The sequence below is a fragment of the Myxocyprinus asiaticus genome, chromosome 39 (assembly GCF_019703515.2).
Source record: "Myxocyprinus asiaticus isolate MX2 ecotype Aquarium Trade chromosome 39, UBuf_Myxa_2, whole genome shotgun sequence".
Lineage (NCBI taxonomy): Eukaryota > Metazoa > Chordata > Actinopteri > Cypriniformes > Catostomidae > Myxocyprinus > Myxocyprinus asiaticus.
Window position 1 is genome coordinate 22587349 of NC_059382.1, and position 16910 is coordinate 22604258.

The 16910-nt window shown below is 41.4% G+C and overlaps 1 protein-coding gene across 4 annotated transcripts in view; it reads left to right on the forward strand.

The window, feature by feature from the left end:
* Positions 1-16910, forward strand: part of LOC127429972 (protein turtle homolog B-like) — a 91172-nt gene that overhangs the window by 51818 nt on the left and 22444 nt on the right. For all 4 annotated transcript variants that reach the window (XM_051679377.1, XM_051679378.1, XM_051679379.1 and 1 more), the window contains exons 5-7: positions 848-965; positions 12251-12392; positions 13569-13714. In XM_051679377.1, coding sequence (XP_051535337.1) covers positions 848-965; positions 12251-12392; positions 13569-13714 — 406 coding nt within the window. The remainder of the gene's footprint in view (positions 1-847; positions 966-12250; positions 12393-13568; positions 13715-16910) is intronic.

A 16910-nucleotide genomic window follows, 5' to 3' on the forward strand; every position in this document is an offset into this window, starting at 1 on the left:
CACACACACACACACACACGCACACACACACACTCACAGTGTTTGAGAGAGTTTATTACCTCATCTCACCTCGGTCATCACTGTGACGTGTCTGTCAGTGACGGGATGGTGATGGAACAGGCTGGGAGGATTGTGTTAACTGAGATGACTTGACATACCTTAGGATATTGTGTGGGAGGAACAATAAGGCCAGTCTCCTCTGGCTAAAGCTATTGACATGCAAGTAATAAAACGTGACCCATCCTTTTTCGAAAATGTAAACAATCTATGCAATGAATCACGTCATCTGCATAGTGTTTGGAAAGATGCATGCTTTTAAACCCTGGAGGAAAAATTCATATAATGAGACAGTTAGCGCAAAAATTTTAATTCTTTAATAATTTACTCACCCTCATGACATTCCACACCTGTATGACTTTCTATCTCATGCAGAACACAAAAGATGTTTTGGTCTGAATGAATATTGCGGTCTTTTCAATACAATGAGAATTGATAGTGCCATCACTTTAAAGCTTGAAAAAGGACCTGTTTTTTCACATGAAAACGCAAGCTACTTTAAATTAGCTTCTTGTGAAGTCTTAATGCGCAACAGACTTTAAGTTTTCTACAAAAAACGACTTAAATTCTGGATCGTATGCCTTCAGAAGACTTGGAATATGACGCACAAGTCACATGCATTAATATTTTGACACTTTTGGGTCCTTTTTTGAAGCTTAAAGTGAGTCACTAACAACTGCCATTGTTTTGAAAAGATGGACCAAGATATTAATTAAAACATCTGTCATCAGTTCTAATAGCTGTTATTAAGCATGATGTATTAAATGGGTGTTGTGCATTGTTTCTATAGGTGAGTGACGGTAGTTTGACGGTGCAGGCCATCGTGAGGGAGGACCGGGGGGCCTACAGCTGCCGTGCCCACAGTGACCAGGGGGAGGCGGTGCACACCACCCGCCTGCTGGTGCAAGGTGAGAACATGGACTCAGTGTACACCATAGAGCTCATCAAATTCAAGTTTGTTGCCCATCCACATGTTTTTTGTGGATTGTAATTAGTCAGCGCCGACATACAGTGTGCAGGATATGGATGTAATGCCATATACAGTGGCCCTAAAAACTATTCGTACACTTTTGGACAAGTCACACTTGAAAAATAATATAAAAATAAAATAAACCAAGTTGCATCTGCAAACTAGTGCATATTATTATTATTATTATTATTATTATTATTATTTTTAGATCTAATTTCACTTTTAAAATGAGTGAAATATATATATATATATATATATATATATATATATATATATATATATATATATATATATATATATATTTTTTTTTTTTTTTTTTTTTTTTTTTGTGATTACTTTTAACCAACTGGTCCCAAGGTGATTTTTAATGGATGTATGAAGTCAGTTCCTCTCAAGTTCACACAGGTGTCTTAGCAGAGTAACCACAAGTGTAGTTCATCACATTAATTATTACATTAACAAACATCCTGGTTACTTGCGTAACCTCCATTCCCTGATGGAGGGAACGAGATGTTGTGTCGATTTGCATACCACTCCCCTGAACATACGGGTATAAAAGGAGCTGGTATGCAACCACTCATTCAGGTTTTGTGCTGAGGAGCCGAGACAAGGTCCCGGCCATTTCAGCGGGTAGTCCAGTGTTGTGGCAGGAGGGACACAACGTCTCGTTCCCTCCATCAGGGAATGGAGATTACGCAAGTAACCAGGACGTTCCCTATCTGTCACTCATTCGACGTTGTGTCGATGTAGTGACACTATGGGTCCCTATACGAAACGCTACAACTTGTCTGTCCGAACTAACACATGCTTGCCCTGATCAACGGCCGAAACCTCCGCAGGGTGAGCAGAATTGCCAACAATTCGAGGCAGTTGATGTGCCAATGTAACCGCGGGCCCGTCCAGGAGCCGGCGGCTGTGTGCCCGTTGCATACAGTGCCCCAGCCCGTTTTGGAGGCATCTGTCGTAACCACGACGCGCCTGGAGACCTGCTCTAGGGGAACGCCTGCCCGTAGAAATGTGAGGTCAGACCAAGGGCTGAAGAGGCGGTGACAGACCGGCATGATGGCTACGCGATGTGTCCCGCGGCGCCATGCCCATCTCGGGACTCGAGTCTGGAGCCAGTGCTGAAGCGGTCTCATATGCATCAACCCGAGCGGAGTGGCCACCGCTGAGGATGCCATATGCCCCAGGAGCCTCTGAAACAGTTTCAGTGGAACTGCTGTCTTCTGTCTGAATGCCTTCAAACAGGTCAGCACCGACTGTGCGCGCTCGTTCGTTCGGAGTCCAACTCCAAACCGAGAAAAGAGATGCTCTGAACCGGGAGGAGCTTGCTCTTTTCCCAGTTGACCCGAAGCCCTAGTCGGCTGAGGTGCGAGAGCACCAGGTCCCTGTGTGCACACAACACATCCTGAGAGTGAGCTAGGATTAGCCAGTCGTCGAGATAGTTGAGGATGCGAATGCCCACTTCCCTTAACGGGGCAAGGGCTGCCTCTGCGACCTTCGTGAAGACGTGAGGGGACAAGGACAGGCCGAAAGGGAGGACCTTGTACTGATACGACCGACCCTCAAATGCAAACCGCAGGAAGGGTCTGTGTCGAGGTAGAATCGAGACGTGGAAGTACGCGTCCTTCAGGTCTACCGCCGTGAACCAATCTTGATGCCGGATGCTCGCTAGAATGCGTCTTTGCATCAGCATCTTGAACGGGAGACTGTTTAAAGCCCGGTTCAGTTCTCGCAGGTCCAAGATTGGCCGCAACCACCGCCTTTCTTCGGTACAAGGAGGATATATCCTGCACAGATGAAGAAGGGGCTGTAAAACCCCTTCTTCATCTCAGCCAGAGGGACAGGCTCTATTGCACCCTTCCGTAGGAGGGTAGCGATTTCCGCGAGCAAAGTAGCAGCGTTCTCGCTCTTCACCGAGATGAAGTGGACGCCGCTGAACCTGGGCGGACACCTGGCAAACTGAATCGCGTAGCCGAGTCGGATGGTCCGGACCAGCGATCGCGACGGGTTGGAAAGCACAAGCCATGCGTCCAAACTCCGGGCGAGGGGGACCAAGGGGACAATCTCATCGGACATACTGGCGGGTGGGGCCTCACGGTGGGGCGGAGCCTGAGGTGCCACGTCGTGCCGCGGCCGTGCTAAGTTCAGGGACATCGAAGCACTTACCTGGCTCCTTGTGACCACCCCCGGAACAGTCTGGGACGGGGGAGGAAGAGGCCTGTCCTCGTGACCCGTGGAGACCGTCACATCGGGGGCAGATTTGTGCCACAGCTGGGCGCGCAGGGGCGGGGAGACTGTCGCTGGAGTGCCAAACCTGCCGAAATGGAATGGTGAACAGTGGCCGTGATGACAGCCGTGCGCACCGGGTATGTGTCCCAGGGAACAAGGAAACCACTCTTTTGTTGAACTCTTGAGTACCGCAGCCACTTGGGCATGCGGCGAGATTAAATGAAAAGGTAACAAAAGATTCTCCTCCTGGCCCTCCACCGGGGGATGGAGTGGTCTGCTTACCAGCTCCAGAGCAGCGGGTATCCTCGTCCCTGGGTCACCCGTCTCAGGGGCACTGCAAAGCCTTTCTCGGGTTCTTGGCGTCCGGTCGTGAGACGGGTGGCATCTGCTTCCTGCGGTGGGCTCCACAAAGGGGCCAGGCCGCAGGGGTGGGCTGTGGCGGAGCCGGTGCAGTCACTGCAGGAGGACGCCCTTGGCGACGAGCAGAATCTTGAGCCGTGCCTGGGCAGGATGTGTTGGATAGCTTCCGTCTGCTGCTTCGCTGCCGAGAACTGCTGGGCAAAGTCCTTGACAGTGTTGCCGAACAGGCCAACCTGGGAAATGGGGGCACCAAGGAACCGTGCCTTTTCAGCCTCTCCCAGCTCGGCCATGTTGAGTCAAAGGTGGCTCTCCTGGACCACCAATGTGGACATCGCCCTCCCGAGAGACCGCACCGTGACCTTCGTCGCCCGGAAGGCGAGATTGGTCGCCGAGCGCAGTTCCTGCATCAATCCCGGGGTGGAACTACTCTCGTGCAGTTCCTTTAGCACCTTGGCTTGGTGGACTTGCAGGAGAGCCATGGTGTGCAGGGTGGAGGCGGCTTGTCCAGTGGCACCGTAGGCCTTGGCTGTCAGGGACGATGTAAACCTACAGGCCCTGGACGGGAGCTTCGGGCATAGGTGCACCGTGAGCGCCTTATCCGAATACCCTTTGGCCGCCCCACCATCGAGGGTAGTGAGGGCGGGGGAGCTGAAAGATCGGGACCGGGCAGTAAAGGTGCCTCCCACGACCTTGTCAGCTCCTCGTGCACTTACGGGAAGAAAGGAACTGGGGCGGGGCGTGGCTGTGAGCGGCGCTGCGGGCCCAGGAACCAATCATCGAGCCGCGAGGGTTCAGGGGAGAGCGGAGGGTTCCACTCTAGCCTGACGCTCGTGGCTGCCCGGGAAAGCATGTCCATCATATCCGCGTCAGCCTGTGACTGGGTGACCATACCCGAGGGGGAAAGCCCAGCTGAGGCTTCCGCGTCTGACTGGACGAGCCCGCTCTCCTATGCTGCGCTCGAGAGCTCATCACCTTCGCGGGCTCCGAACAAGAGGTCAAACTCGCCATGAGACAAGCCGGCGGACTCATCCGGAAGCCCGATCGGGACAGACGAGCGTGCTGGGGAATAGGAGGTCCGTGGGGGGATACCTGGCGGAGGTGGTCCCATTGAGGTCCCCAAATCGCCCCCAGTGCTAGCCGCGCTGGCCTCATACCCATAGCTAGAAGGACCGAGGCGGGGAGCCGCTGGGGTGGCTTGCTTTCTTACGAAGGCAAGCCGCGACCACAACGTTGCCATGGTCATGTTCTCAATTAGTTCTCAATTTGTTCTCAATCTCAAAAAGTCTCAATTAGTAGAATGCAATGAGTATTAGTGTATGAAATTACCACTGACACAAAAAATGCAATAAACTGGAGTGGCTTTTTGTCATGTTTTCCTTATTAATTCCTGAAATATACATATAACATAGACAATGACGTATCGTAACTTACAGCAGACTATCCTGATTTAAACGAGCCCAAACACAACATAATATGGTAAGTAGATCTTGAAATACTCCTCCAGTAGTGTACATGGAAGGACGATGCATAAAAGGGCGCTCAATACACATTGTGTGTGTTATGTGTGTGTGTGTGTGCGTGCGCTTGTGTGTGTGTGTGTGTGCACATGTCCAAGGATTTTGTTTGTGCAAACACACATCGACTTATTTGCTCATCAAGGATTGGGATGCTCCTGAACACTTAATATTTCTGTATTTTGTAGTCTAATCCATTCATTTCCAATGGCTGGTCATTCTTGAACCGGGAACACAAAAAGTGTAACAAAGTGAAATACAAAATTACGAAAATGGTCCAGATATTTTTTGTGTTTATGTTTTCAGAGACCATATGTGAACAAAGTCAAGGAATTTTATTCCAAATGGATTATTACAAAATCGTCCGGGTCAAAATGCCCGGTCACAACATAAGGGTTAAAATTAATGCCACTTGGTTTGATATTTTTTATATAATTCAAAGACATAAATACATGGCTAAGTGTGGCTTAAAGGAATGTCCTGGGTTCAATACAAGTTAAGCTCAGTCAGCATCATTTGTGGCATAATGTTGATTACCACAAAAATAAATTTTTACTTGCCCCTTCTTTTCTTTAAAAATAAGCAAAAATTTAGGTTACAGTGAGGCACTTACGATGGGAGTGAAAGGGGCCAATTTTTGGAGTGTTTAAAGGCAGAACTGTGATGCTTATAATTTTATAAAAAAACACAATAATTCTTCTGTTAAAACTCACGTATAATTTGAGTTGTAAAGTTGTTTAAATCGTCATTTTACAGTCATTTTAGGGTTTGTTGACATTACATTGTCATGGCAATGATGTTGTAAAATTGGAAATAACTTTGCACAGAAAAGGTTAAGTGATTTTATCACAGTAAAATCATGTTAACATGCATGTTGTTTACATCTTGTATACTTTTGAAACAGTGAGTTTTTACACATAAAGATTGTCCCCATTCACTTCCTAAGTGAAGCACTTTATTGTAAGTGCCTCACTGTGTCTGCGACCCATATTTTTGCATTTTTTAAAGTAAAGGAGGGGCAAATCAACATTTTGTTTTTTTGTGGTAATCAATTTTATGCCACAAATGCTGTTGATTGAGCTTAACTTGCATTGAACCCGGAATATTCCTTTAAGTTTCCAAACACTTTTTGGGCCATTGTATATACAGTGCAATTTAATGTTAGCCGATGCCAATAATCTCAAATTTGCCGATATATCGGTCTATCACAAATTGTAATGTCTGTGTTGTTAGCACATATCCATTGATTTTCCTTCTGCAGAAAAGATTTTTGCTCGTTACTGTGAGCATTGCACTCCGTCGATACTATGTTAAAAAGATGTAAAGACCCTCATTGCTCTCTGGTTAATTAGTCTCTTTTAACGAATCCATGTGTGGACACATCAGTGTTGTCAAAGTCTGGCCTTTATGTCTCATCACTCTAAGCATTTCTGCTGCGGTCAATACACTCAGTCCTTTCTATCTGCATAGATCACTTCCTGTCATTCAGCCCCTAATGGTGCCTTCCAGTAGAAGCTGTTTACAGCCCTGCTCGGAGCGATCATGGTGATATACTACAGGTTTAAAGGTTTACCGCTCTTGTGTAGTACACACTCCATCATAGCCCGTTTATTTATTTACCTGTTGTTTGGATGATGATCTTTGATGTATTTCATAGATATTGCCCACAGTGCTGATGAACGTTGCTCTAAAAAGATCCGCTTAGAATTTCTATGCTGGTCAGGCTTGTAGTTCGTGCTGGTTTAATGCTGGTTCAGCTGGTGGCTCACATGAAAGAAAAAACAACAACAAAGAGAATCGCTTTAATATCTCTGTTATATTAAATGCCGAACAAATGGAGAAAAACACCCTAGTTATCTCTGATGTATCTCATCTAGAGTTTCAGAAAAGATCTCAACAATGTAACAATCTGTGCTCTTTTTTGCCAAGAGACCAATGAATTCAAACATTTCTCATCAAATTCTTCTATTTTTATTTCTCCTCAGAATTTTTAGGAGAAACATCTTAGACTACTTTAAAAAGGCCCTATTATGCTTTTGGGGATTTTACCTTTCCTTTATGGATTATGAGCCTGTAAATGAGCATAATATGGGCTCTTTAAACCCTGTGAAGTCAAAATTGGAGTTTAGTGACTTTGAGTCCATGTCTGAGGTCATCTATATACAAAACTCCAATCATCTTTTAACAACCATTCTATGGACCAGGATGCAAACACAACTTATGCTAGTGGCCAGATATACTGGTCTTTTCAGCAGGGTTTAGTTGTTTACAGTACATACTGCAGATCTTGCCACATATGGCACCAGGTCTGCTCTCCAGCCCTTTGACGTGATGTGAGTTTGTGTTATGAGTGTGTGCGTGTCTGTTTCATGCATATACAAACAGAATAATTCTGTTCGCTCTGAGCCGTCACTTGGGTAATGGAACCATAGTCTCTCCCCATATGGCCTCAGTGTTTGTAGCGAATGATGAAGTTGTTCAGTTTATTATCCGTGGACCGTGTACAGTATGAAAGCAAAAATGAGCAAGCTGCCTGTCACTGGCTTTGAGACTTTCACTGTTGTCAGATTTATGGCAGTGGAGCATGGCCGTGAATACAGAGCAGTGCGCTAACATGCAGCCTTCACTGGCAAATACAGAAAATTTAGAGGACATGTGTGATCACAAAGCACACATGCAGACTTTATTTGGAAATACAGAGAATATAAAGGACACATATGATCAAAAAGCAGCCTTTATTAGCAAACGAGCTGGAAATGTGTTTATGCTCTGTGAATTACCTGGAATATAAAGCTTTAGTTCAGTAATACCATTATATCAAATGCTATCAAGACCAATATCACTGATTTTAATACCAATATTTCTATGAAAATGATTTTTTATTTCTTATGTCTATGGATAAAATGGGTAATTATTACTAATAATAAATGTATTTAAAAGCTATTCTCACTAACAATGAATAAACAGCAAATTATGAGACCTTAAAACCTAATAAATGCCACATTTAGCATAAATTTAAGTGAAACGCTCTACATGTTCATGTTAAAAGGAGTAGTTAAAAAAAATCTGTCATCATATACTTACCCTTATGTCATTCCAAACCAGTATTACTTTCTTTTTTTTTCCATGCGATACAAAAGGAGAAGTTTTGAAGAATGTACTGGTTGCTCTTTTCCATGCAATTACAGTGAATGGGGACTGGTGCTGTAAAGCTTCAAAAAGGGTCCAAAAGCACCATAAAATTATCATAAAAGTGGTAAATTTGACATGTATGCCATATTCCAAGTCTTCTGAAGCCACATGATAGCTTTGGGTGTGAAACAAACCACTCCAGAAATTTTTACCAGAAATCTTGGTGAATCCTTGGTGCATTCAAAAGAGTTAATGAGAAAAGTAACGATTTCCGATTCGTGAACAAATCATATGACATGTTTTCGTGAACTGGATTAAACAATTCATTGAAAAAAATCAAATTTGAGAATTATTAGTTCATGGGAGAATTAGTTCTGACATAATATTTTCTAACATAGTTTTAAATATTATGTAATGATCAATCCTCACAATACAACATCAATAACACAAGTATTCTGCTTATATCTAGTTGGAGTGATTTAGAAGAGAATCTTCTGCTCTTGTCTGAGCATTAGAGAGTCAGATGGAGACACATATGAACTGTGCTGAGTCAAAATTGCCTTGGCCATGGGCTGTTTTGTTTAGTAAACTAGCAATATTGTTTTTACAAAAAGCAATATTCTCATGAAACCTCCAGAGAGGCACTCTAGTTAAAAACTTGCTTCAATAACAGTGCACAGGCAACGTTATGGATATTTTTTGACTTTTTCAAGTGCTACCTTTTGCAATTTCATTTTAATAAGAAAAGCTGTGCTTCTGTCAATAATCCCCTTGGATGCATTGTCATTTACTGCACATTAAGGAAGCATCCAGGAAGCTCTCAATGTAGTCCACACATTAAGATGTAAATATATTTCACTGCTAGTCATTGGTTTGTTTGTGCTAAGGGCAGCATTCACACTGTATCTTTCTGCAGAGCACCTGCAAATCTCACACTGGTCAGAGTGTCAGGACAGTATGCCTGCCTACTCACACATCTAATTAAAAGTCTATTGGCAATTTCAGTGACAGCCTCGGGTGGGAAGGATAATGTTCTCTGTGGGAAAGTGTGACAGTAGTATCCATGGTGCTATGGCAGGAAGTAATCTTTAGTTTATGTGCACATATAAACACAGGGTAGAATTAGGGTAATTGGAGGATCTTTAAAGGACTACCACATCTGTGGCTTTATGTCGATTAACAAACTATAAAAACTCGTCCCTCAGTGTTTATTAATAAGGAGGATTTGTGTTTACAGTAATTACACAACTTGAAATGGAAGATTAGTAACAAGCAGGCACCATCATGAATAAATGTTTAAAAATATGCAACTATCATATTGTTTGAAACCATTTGAAATTCCTCAAGCAAGAAAAGTAGTCCCACCTCAAAAGCAAGGGTGTAGGTTTGGTTTGAAGGTTGGTAGGGACATATAGCAAAGATAAAATTCTAAATGTTGGTATTAAGAAAATGCGAGAAAGTCAATCTGGTAATATAGGCAAAATAACATTATTACCTCATACTGAATATCTCTACCCCACCATAATAAATATTAGCCTTTTTTATTAAAGAATTTCTAAAGTATAAACAAATTACGAACTGACCACTAGGGATGCATAGTTAGTAGGAAAAATGTGAAATGCGATGGATAATATCCAGTGATATGCTATGCGATAAACCTAAGATTAATGGGCCAAAATCAAATGTTATCTTTTTCAAGAAGATTTACCTCAAGAAAATAAAATCCAAGGGACATAAAGTGACATTCTGTAAAATGTATTATCCACCATTACACAAATGGAAATCTAAACAAAGGGTAAATTTACAGTTTTCATGTGCAAAATGACATAACAAAATAAACAAATGATGAGGTCGAGTCATTTTATTTGTATAGAAATTTTTACAACCCACAACTTTGTTTCAAAGCAGCTTTACAAAAAATCATGCTTTAACAGAAAATTGCGTGAATCACGGAAAGTAGCATGAGTCTCCACACGCTGTGAGTCTCCGCAGTGAAATGCACAGCGAGCCACGTGATAAGATGCACGGATTGACTGTCTCAGAAGCGGAGGCAACTGAGACTTGTCCTCCGCCACTCGGATTGAGGTGAGTAACCGCACCACTATGAGGACCTACTAAGTAGTGGGAATTGCGCATTCCAAATTGGGAGAAAGGGGATAAAAAAACCCTGCACCTCTGACACAATCGTTCAAATTTTAAGGTGTCTTCCTCAAGAGGGTGCTTACCAGCTGAAAAAGCAGAATCCTCCATTGGTCTGCATGGAAAGCTCAGTATGTTTTTGACTTTTTGACAGGAAACATTTTGTTCACGAAAAGTATGCTTGTTTAAATCTACTAATTTCAAGGATTGGACGTAAAATACCAATGGAAATCCGCCCGCGTAATCTCCAGAAAATTATTTTTTCAAAATCTTACAAACGACATCATTTATGCACCGCTCCAGAAGAGGTAGAACAATAATTTACACATTAATAATTATTCTAAGGACATTAAATAGTTGTTAAAATGAAAATAAAAACACAGTATAAAGGTCAGTTATTTTATGTGTTGTAAAACGGGACATTTCCGATTTTCTGAAAGTTGATAGGGACATGTCCCTATCATCCCTACCTAAAATTAAAATTACGCCTATGCTCAAAAGGTTGATTTTTAATAGCGTTACAGCTCAAGTGACATTCTTATTTTTTACTTAGGAATTCAAATACTGTAAGTGCTTTAAAAAAAAAAAAAAGCTTCACATTTCTGCCATTTAAACTCTCCGGCCCGCTTACCTCTTAGGCTTCCAATTCCAAATGTGCTTCCCATTCGTTTATACACTCTTACGAACAAGATGGAATTATTGTTTACTCTAGAGCCTGCTAGAGACAGGCTACAGTACATAGTTATTAGGTTTAAAAATACCCAGAAATATTCTTTTAATTGATCTGTTTTGACTTTTTGCCCTTTATGTGTTTGTTTGTCTATAGCCCTATTCGTTCGGGATTCGTTTTATACGGGGACATGTGGTAATGTTATAATTACCAGAGCTTCTCCATAATTTGAATCCTTTGCGAATTGACCATGTCAGTAATTTTGTTAATTATTTTTATTATATTTTATTATATAATTTAATTATTATAATTTTTTTCATTTTACAGACTGCGTGTTCCTGCACTGGTAAAGACTACTGCGTCTTTTACCTTCTATAAAACACCTGGTAAAAATAACCCCAGGTTATACTAATCCTGTGCAAATTGACGTGCTTCTAAAAAGCTAGTTAATCTGCATCATTCAGTATGTGAGCCCTTTAGCTATCATTGTTTCTCCAAGTGTCTGAAGTAGATGTTGGCCAATCAGAAGACACCAGAAAATGTAAGACACTCTTCACAACTTCAGAGAACGCTGACTGTTGCAAATGGACTGATGCATATTTTTTTAAGCATTTTATGCTGTTATATGCAAAAGAGAAAGAAACAAGTGTGTTTTCTTTTGATTTGGAAAATTTGAAAAGAAGCCTACACAAGCACAGTTTTTTTTTACTTTATTTATTATTTGAGCAGACTGAAAGGGGGAAATTGTGTTTGCATGTTATTCGGACACTACAGCTCTGCGTTTCTGAGCATATTTTCCGAAGGGACAAATAAAATTATGTGAACAGATTGTCCGTATTTTTACTTCAAGAGTTTAATATAGGTTTACAGGCTCGCTAATGTCACCAGTTTTGTTGTATTTTGCCAGATATTCTGATAAATTTCTTCTAATAATCCCAGATACAGTATGTGCTCCTGTTTAATATTTCCTGCATGAATAATCAGCCCAGCTATACATTTTCTGATGGGTCAGTTACGTGTGACGGCAGTGTGTAAATGCTGTAGACACACCCATCTCTGCGATTTCTACAGACATCTCTTATCCTGGGCGAACTGACGATAAACATTACAGACGTCTGCAATAATAATCCCATTCGAATTGGGTTTGTAACGCATATCACTGTTTGTCTCCATCAGGTCCTCCGTACATCGTTTCACCACCGGAGAACATCACTGTAAACATATCCCAGAATGCCCAATTTACGTGCCAAGCCGAGGCGTATCCTGGCAACCTGACCTACACCTGGTTCTGGGAAGAGGACAACGTCTACTTCAAGAAGTAAAGTTATGATCGAGTTCACTACTGTGCCAAGTCTCAAACTGTTATGCTGTGTGTGTGTGTGTGTGTGTGTGTGTGTGTGTGTGTGTGTGTCTGCCACTTTCACACAATTTTAGATTAGAGCCGCATATATTTTTAGCCCCAGAATCCCTGAATCTCAAGCCTTGCAGCTGCATTAAGTCGAATGCTGGCGCAGTGACCTGGAGGTGCACACAGCAGGTTTTTATGCCGGTACGGGAACATCTTGTGACACTGTGCTTGTGTCATCACATGCCTAAAAAAACATGCTGATCAGCTGAAGCCGAGCCAGGAGCTGTTCTGACTCCCCCAAGCGTGGCCGTATTGACCCTCTATACGCAGGCATGTAGTCTGTTCCCTGCCCAGAATAGTGTTGCGAAATAGTCGCTTCCGGTACTATTGAACTGTGTTGAACGGAACGTCATCTGAATATTCAGACTGCTGGTCAACAGATGGCTTTTTGTTTGAAAATTACCATGGAATCAACATATTATTTGCTTAGGAATGATTTTATTTGTTCTGCAGGCATACATACTTTTCATCTGCAGTGTTGTAGACTATAGAGGACTTTGTTTTTTCCTTGAATGAGATATTTAAGCAATAAGCCATGAGAGGCTTTGTGTTACAGTGGTTTTACCATGATTTATGGGTGTTGTTAGGCAATTAAATGTATCATTAATAAATCACATCCCTGTTGATAAAACCAGCTAAAAAATAGCCTAAGCTGGTTGCCTAGCCTGGTCAGGCTGAAGGGGTTTTGGGCACTTTTTAGCTGGTCAGGCTGGGAGACCAGCTTAAACCAGCTAAGACCAGCAAACCAGCTTAGGCTATGTTTAGCTTCTTTTTTTCTAGCAGGGAAACCCTTTTTCCACCAATATAGTTCCTAACTGCAGATTGTGTTAGTGATTTTTAGCAACTTGGCACATTAATATGAAATTAAATTATATATATAAAAACATGGCTCATCCTATTAGGGATTTGTGTACTGTCTTTTCGAACTGATGGTAATATTGACAGACAGCCTCTGATGAAGTTGCCATTTACAGAATTATCTAGAACTGAGAACTGAGAACAGATTCTACATAGAGTCCTTGTATCAACTCCACATACATTTGAGAACATTTTTCAAACAGATTATCTTTCTTCTCTTCCCTGCAGTGATCTGAAGCTTCGAGTACGCATCTTTATTGACGGAACCCTTATCATCTACCGAGTGAAGCCAGAGGATGCTGGGAAATACACCTGTAGCCCTAGTAACAGTCTGGGCATCTCCCCCTCTGCTTCAGCTTACCTGACTGTGCAATGTGAGTCTCACCTCCAACCTCTTATGCCTCATTCACACTGACAACGACTTTATCCCTGCAGGTCACCAGTTTGCTGTACTGCTGGTCAATAATTGGCGTTCGCACCGCGGTGGGCAACACAACTCTGCCCAGCTGTGGAAAATCTAGTCGCAAATGCGATGTATTGCTGGTAAAAAATAATATGTCATTCTTGTTTGACAAGGAATCAATTAAAGGTGAAATTAAAGGGTTAATTCACCCAAAAATGAAATGTCACTTGCAACCCATATGACTTTCTTTCTTTCGTTGAATATAAAAGAAAAACTTTTATGTAAAAATCTTCACTCATCTTTTTGTAATATAATGAAAGTGGATAGGAATGGATGGATAGGAACTCCAGGTTGTCAAGATCCATAAAGGACAAAAAACACCACAAACCATTGTAAAAGTAGTTGATTGACTCATGCACTATTCATGCAAGTCTTTTAAAGAATACTATCAATTTGTGTGATGACCAGACCAAAGTTTTAGTCATTAGTAACTCTCAAATCAAAACATTGATCAACTCCTCGTAATCAGTGCACAAACCTAATATTCACAATATTCATCAGTGACTGTCTACAGTGAACTGCATTACTCTGAAACCTGTTAAGTTCATTTATCATTCTTCTCACCTGTTTTCTTACCTGTGTTTCAATAAAGTTCCCACATCTGGATTCACTATCCATATGCTTGTGTTGCCTTCCTAACACATCGAGTGCTGAACTTGACTGACCACTTTCATTAAAATAAACGGGAGAAATTGGAACGCCCAATATGGTGACTGTAGAAAAGGAAGTCCTGCCTTACAGGCAAAAGAGCCAATCACCTTTTAGATACAGACATCGCCTGTTAGTAAACTCGAGAATGCGCATGCACATTAGCTGGACCAGTCTGAAATTTTTTGTTTTTTAGCCTGACCTGAGCTAAAAAAAAAAAGCTCATTTTATGATACCATTGTTGTCAGATTTTCCTGCTGATTTTATATATGTTTTTTGATTGTAATTTTGCCCAACTGTTTTGGAGATTTCAGTCTTTCCCCATTCTAGTAGATAGGAGCTCTACTTTTATGCCACTTGAATCCATAAAAAAAGTTGCCCGGGAGTGTTCCAGAGATGGCCGTCGACTCGCGCTTAGTGGACTGACTTGAAAGGGACTTTGAATTCGCTCAACTTCAACAATGTTGAATGTAACGCACTCCAGTACAACATTTCAAAGAAAGACATTGCATCCCTCCTTGTTTGCAAATAGTTAAACTTTTCTCAACTTTGTGTGGCTGGACACGCCCAAAAATCGGCAACTCTCTGATTGCTTTTTCTCTGCAAGTTGCAGTCTGTGTGAACGCCCTTTTAAACAGCCTGTGCCTAAAATATCAGCCTCATATCCTGTGGGCCTTTGAGGTGTGTTATGTCGAGTATGCTATCATCAGAGCGGGTAATTGGTATCTGTCACGACTCGCGTACAGGGACGGAGCTATTTGCACCCTTTGAGATGGCATGGTGGTTGCCAGGCATCTGAGATGTTCTAGTTGCTGCCTCTCTCTGGCGCATATGAGAACTCACTTCCTGCACCAGGACTCCCTGAGCAGCTGCTGTCTGTCCAGCCTCTCGTTGTCCTTCTGGCTGTCTGTCTCTATCTTTGTCCCTAGTCTCTGTGGGTTGGAAGATACAGATTGGAAGAGTCTTACTTCCTGTGGTCACTGTGAAAAATTGAAATCATGACAGGCAAGAATTGTCACTGAAGCAAATGGTTTTTTGTTCACTATTATAACATGGATAATTCTGACTCTGAAATGTGATTAGATGAGGTATGTTCGAAGCGGTTAAAAAATTAAGAAATCACACACAATTGTGCTGCTGTACTGAATATAATTCACTACAACAGCACAACTGAGAGTGTAATATTGCTTTGGCACATTATAAATATAGAACTTATAAATAAGTTAATATTAAAGTTGCTGTAAGCGTTTGTTTGTTTTTTTCCTCCCATGGAAAGGTATGCAAAAACTTTTCCTACTCCCTTAAAGATACAGTATTAATAAAAATAAGGGTCCTGAGATATCTCACCAGTCTCTGTGACAGCTGTAGACTTTGTAAACAGCAAACAAAAATTTGTCCCTGGTCACTGACACTTTCTGCCTGTCAATCATTTTGCACATTCTCGTAGTATTGTAATTACAGCGAATTGAGGCTTTACATAATTTTTATGCCATGTTGTTCATATCAGTTGCCAGTTGAGGGCACTATTTTGTTTTAAACAATTGTTTCTGCTCTCAGTCTGGTTTCTATTGGGTTGTGGGGTTTTGGGAAAAGTGGGCGTGGCTAATTCTTGTGTAAGTAGAATGGCTAAAATCACTTACAGCACCTTTAATTTTCTTACATTTCAGACAAAATTTGGCTAGATAGTTTGTATATTTATTCTCAGTCAACAAAAGTTAACCAAAATGGGAAGACTTTACAATAAGGTTATATTCATTAACATTAGGTAACTACATTAGTTAACTATAACTAACAATGAACAATACCTTTACTAATCTTGGTAAAAATTTTATTGCAACAAACTTTTTTTATTAATTTCTTTTGTTAACATTAGTTAATGTATTATGAACTAACATAACTTACAATAAAACAAATATTAATACATTACCTAATTGTATCATAAATAAACATTAACCAGGATTAATAAATTCTGTTAAAAATATGGTTTATTGTTATGTCATGATGCCGAATGCATTCATGTTTTACCATGGTCTGTTCTAATACTCGATTCTGATTGGCTGGAATACGTGCAGTTCAAACTGATGAATGCACAGGTAGTTTAAGTCAGTTTTAATCACTGTTCGATATTAATGCGCTGTTTATAAACAAAGCAACATAACATTACAGTGCAAGCAGAGTAAACTATAGCAATTGAAAACATTTCCTAAACACTTTCATCAGCATAGCTAATATAAATGGAATTCAACTTATTTTGCACAGAGGGTGAGAGATTAAATAGGACCTATTAAATGCGTCTTTCACTGTCCGGCAAAATGATGCAAGACGATTTAAATTGTAATGTGTTGTGTATATTATGTTTCTGTGCTGCATTGCTGCCTATAGCCACTAGAGAATGGATTCCAATCCGCTGCACCATATCTAATGTTATTACCCATGTTCCTCATATCTTTTTGGACTGG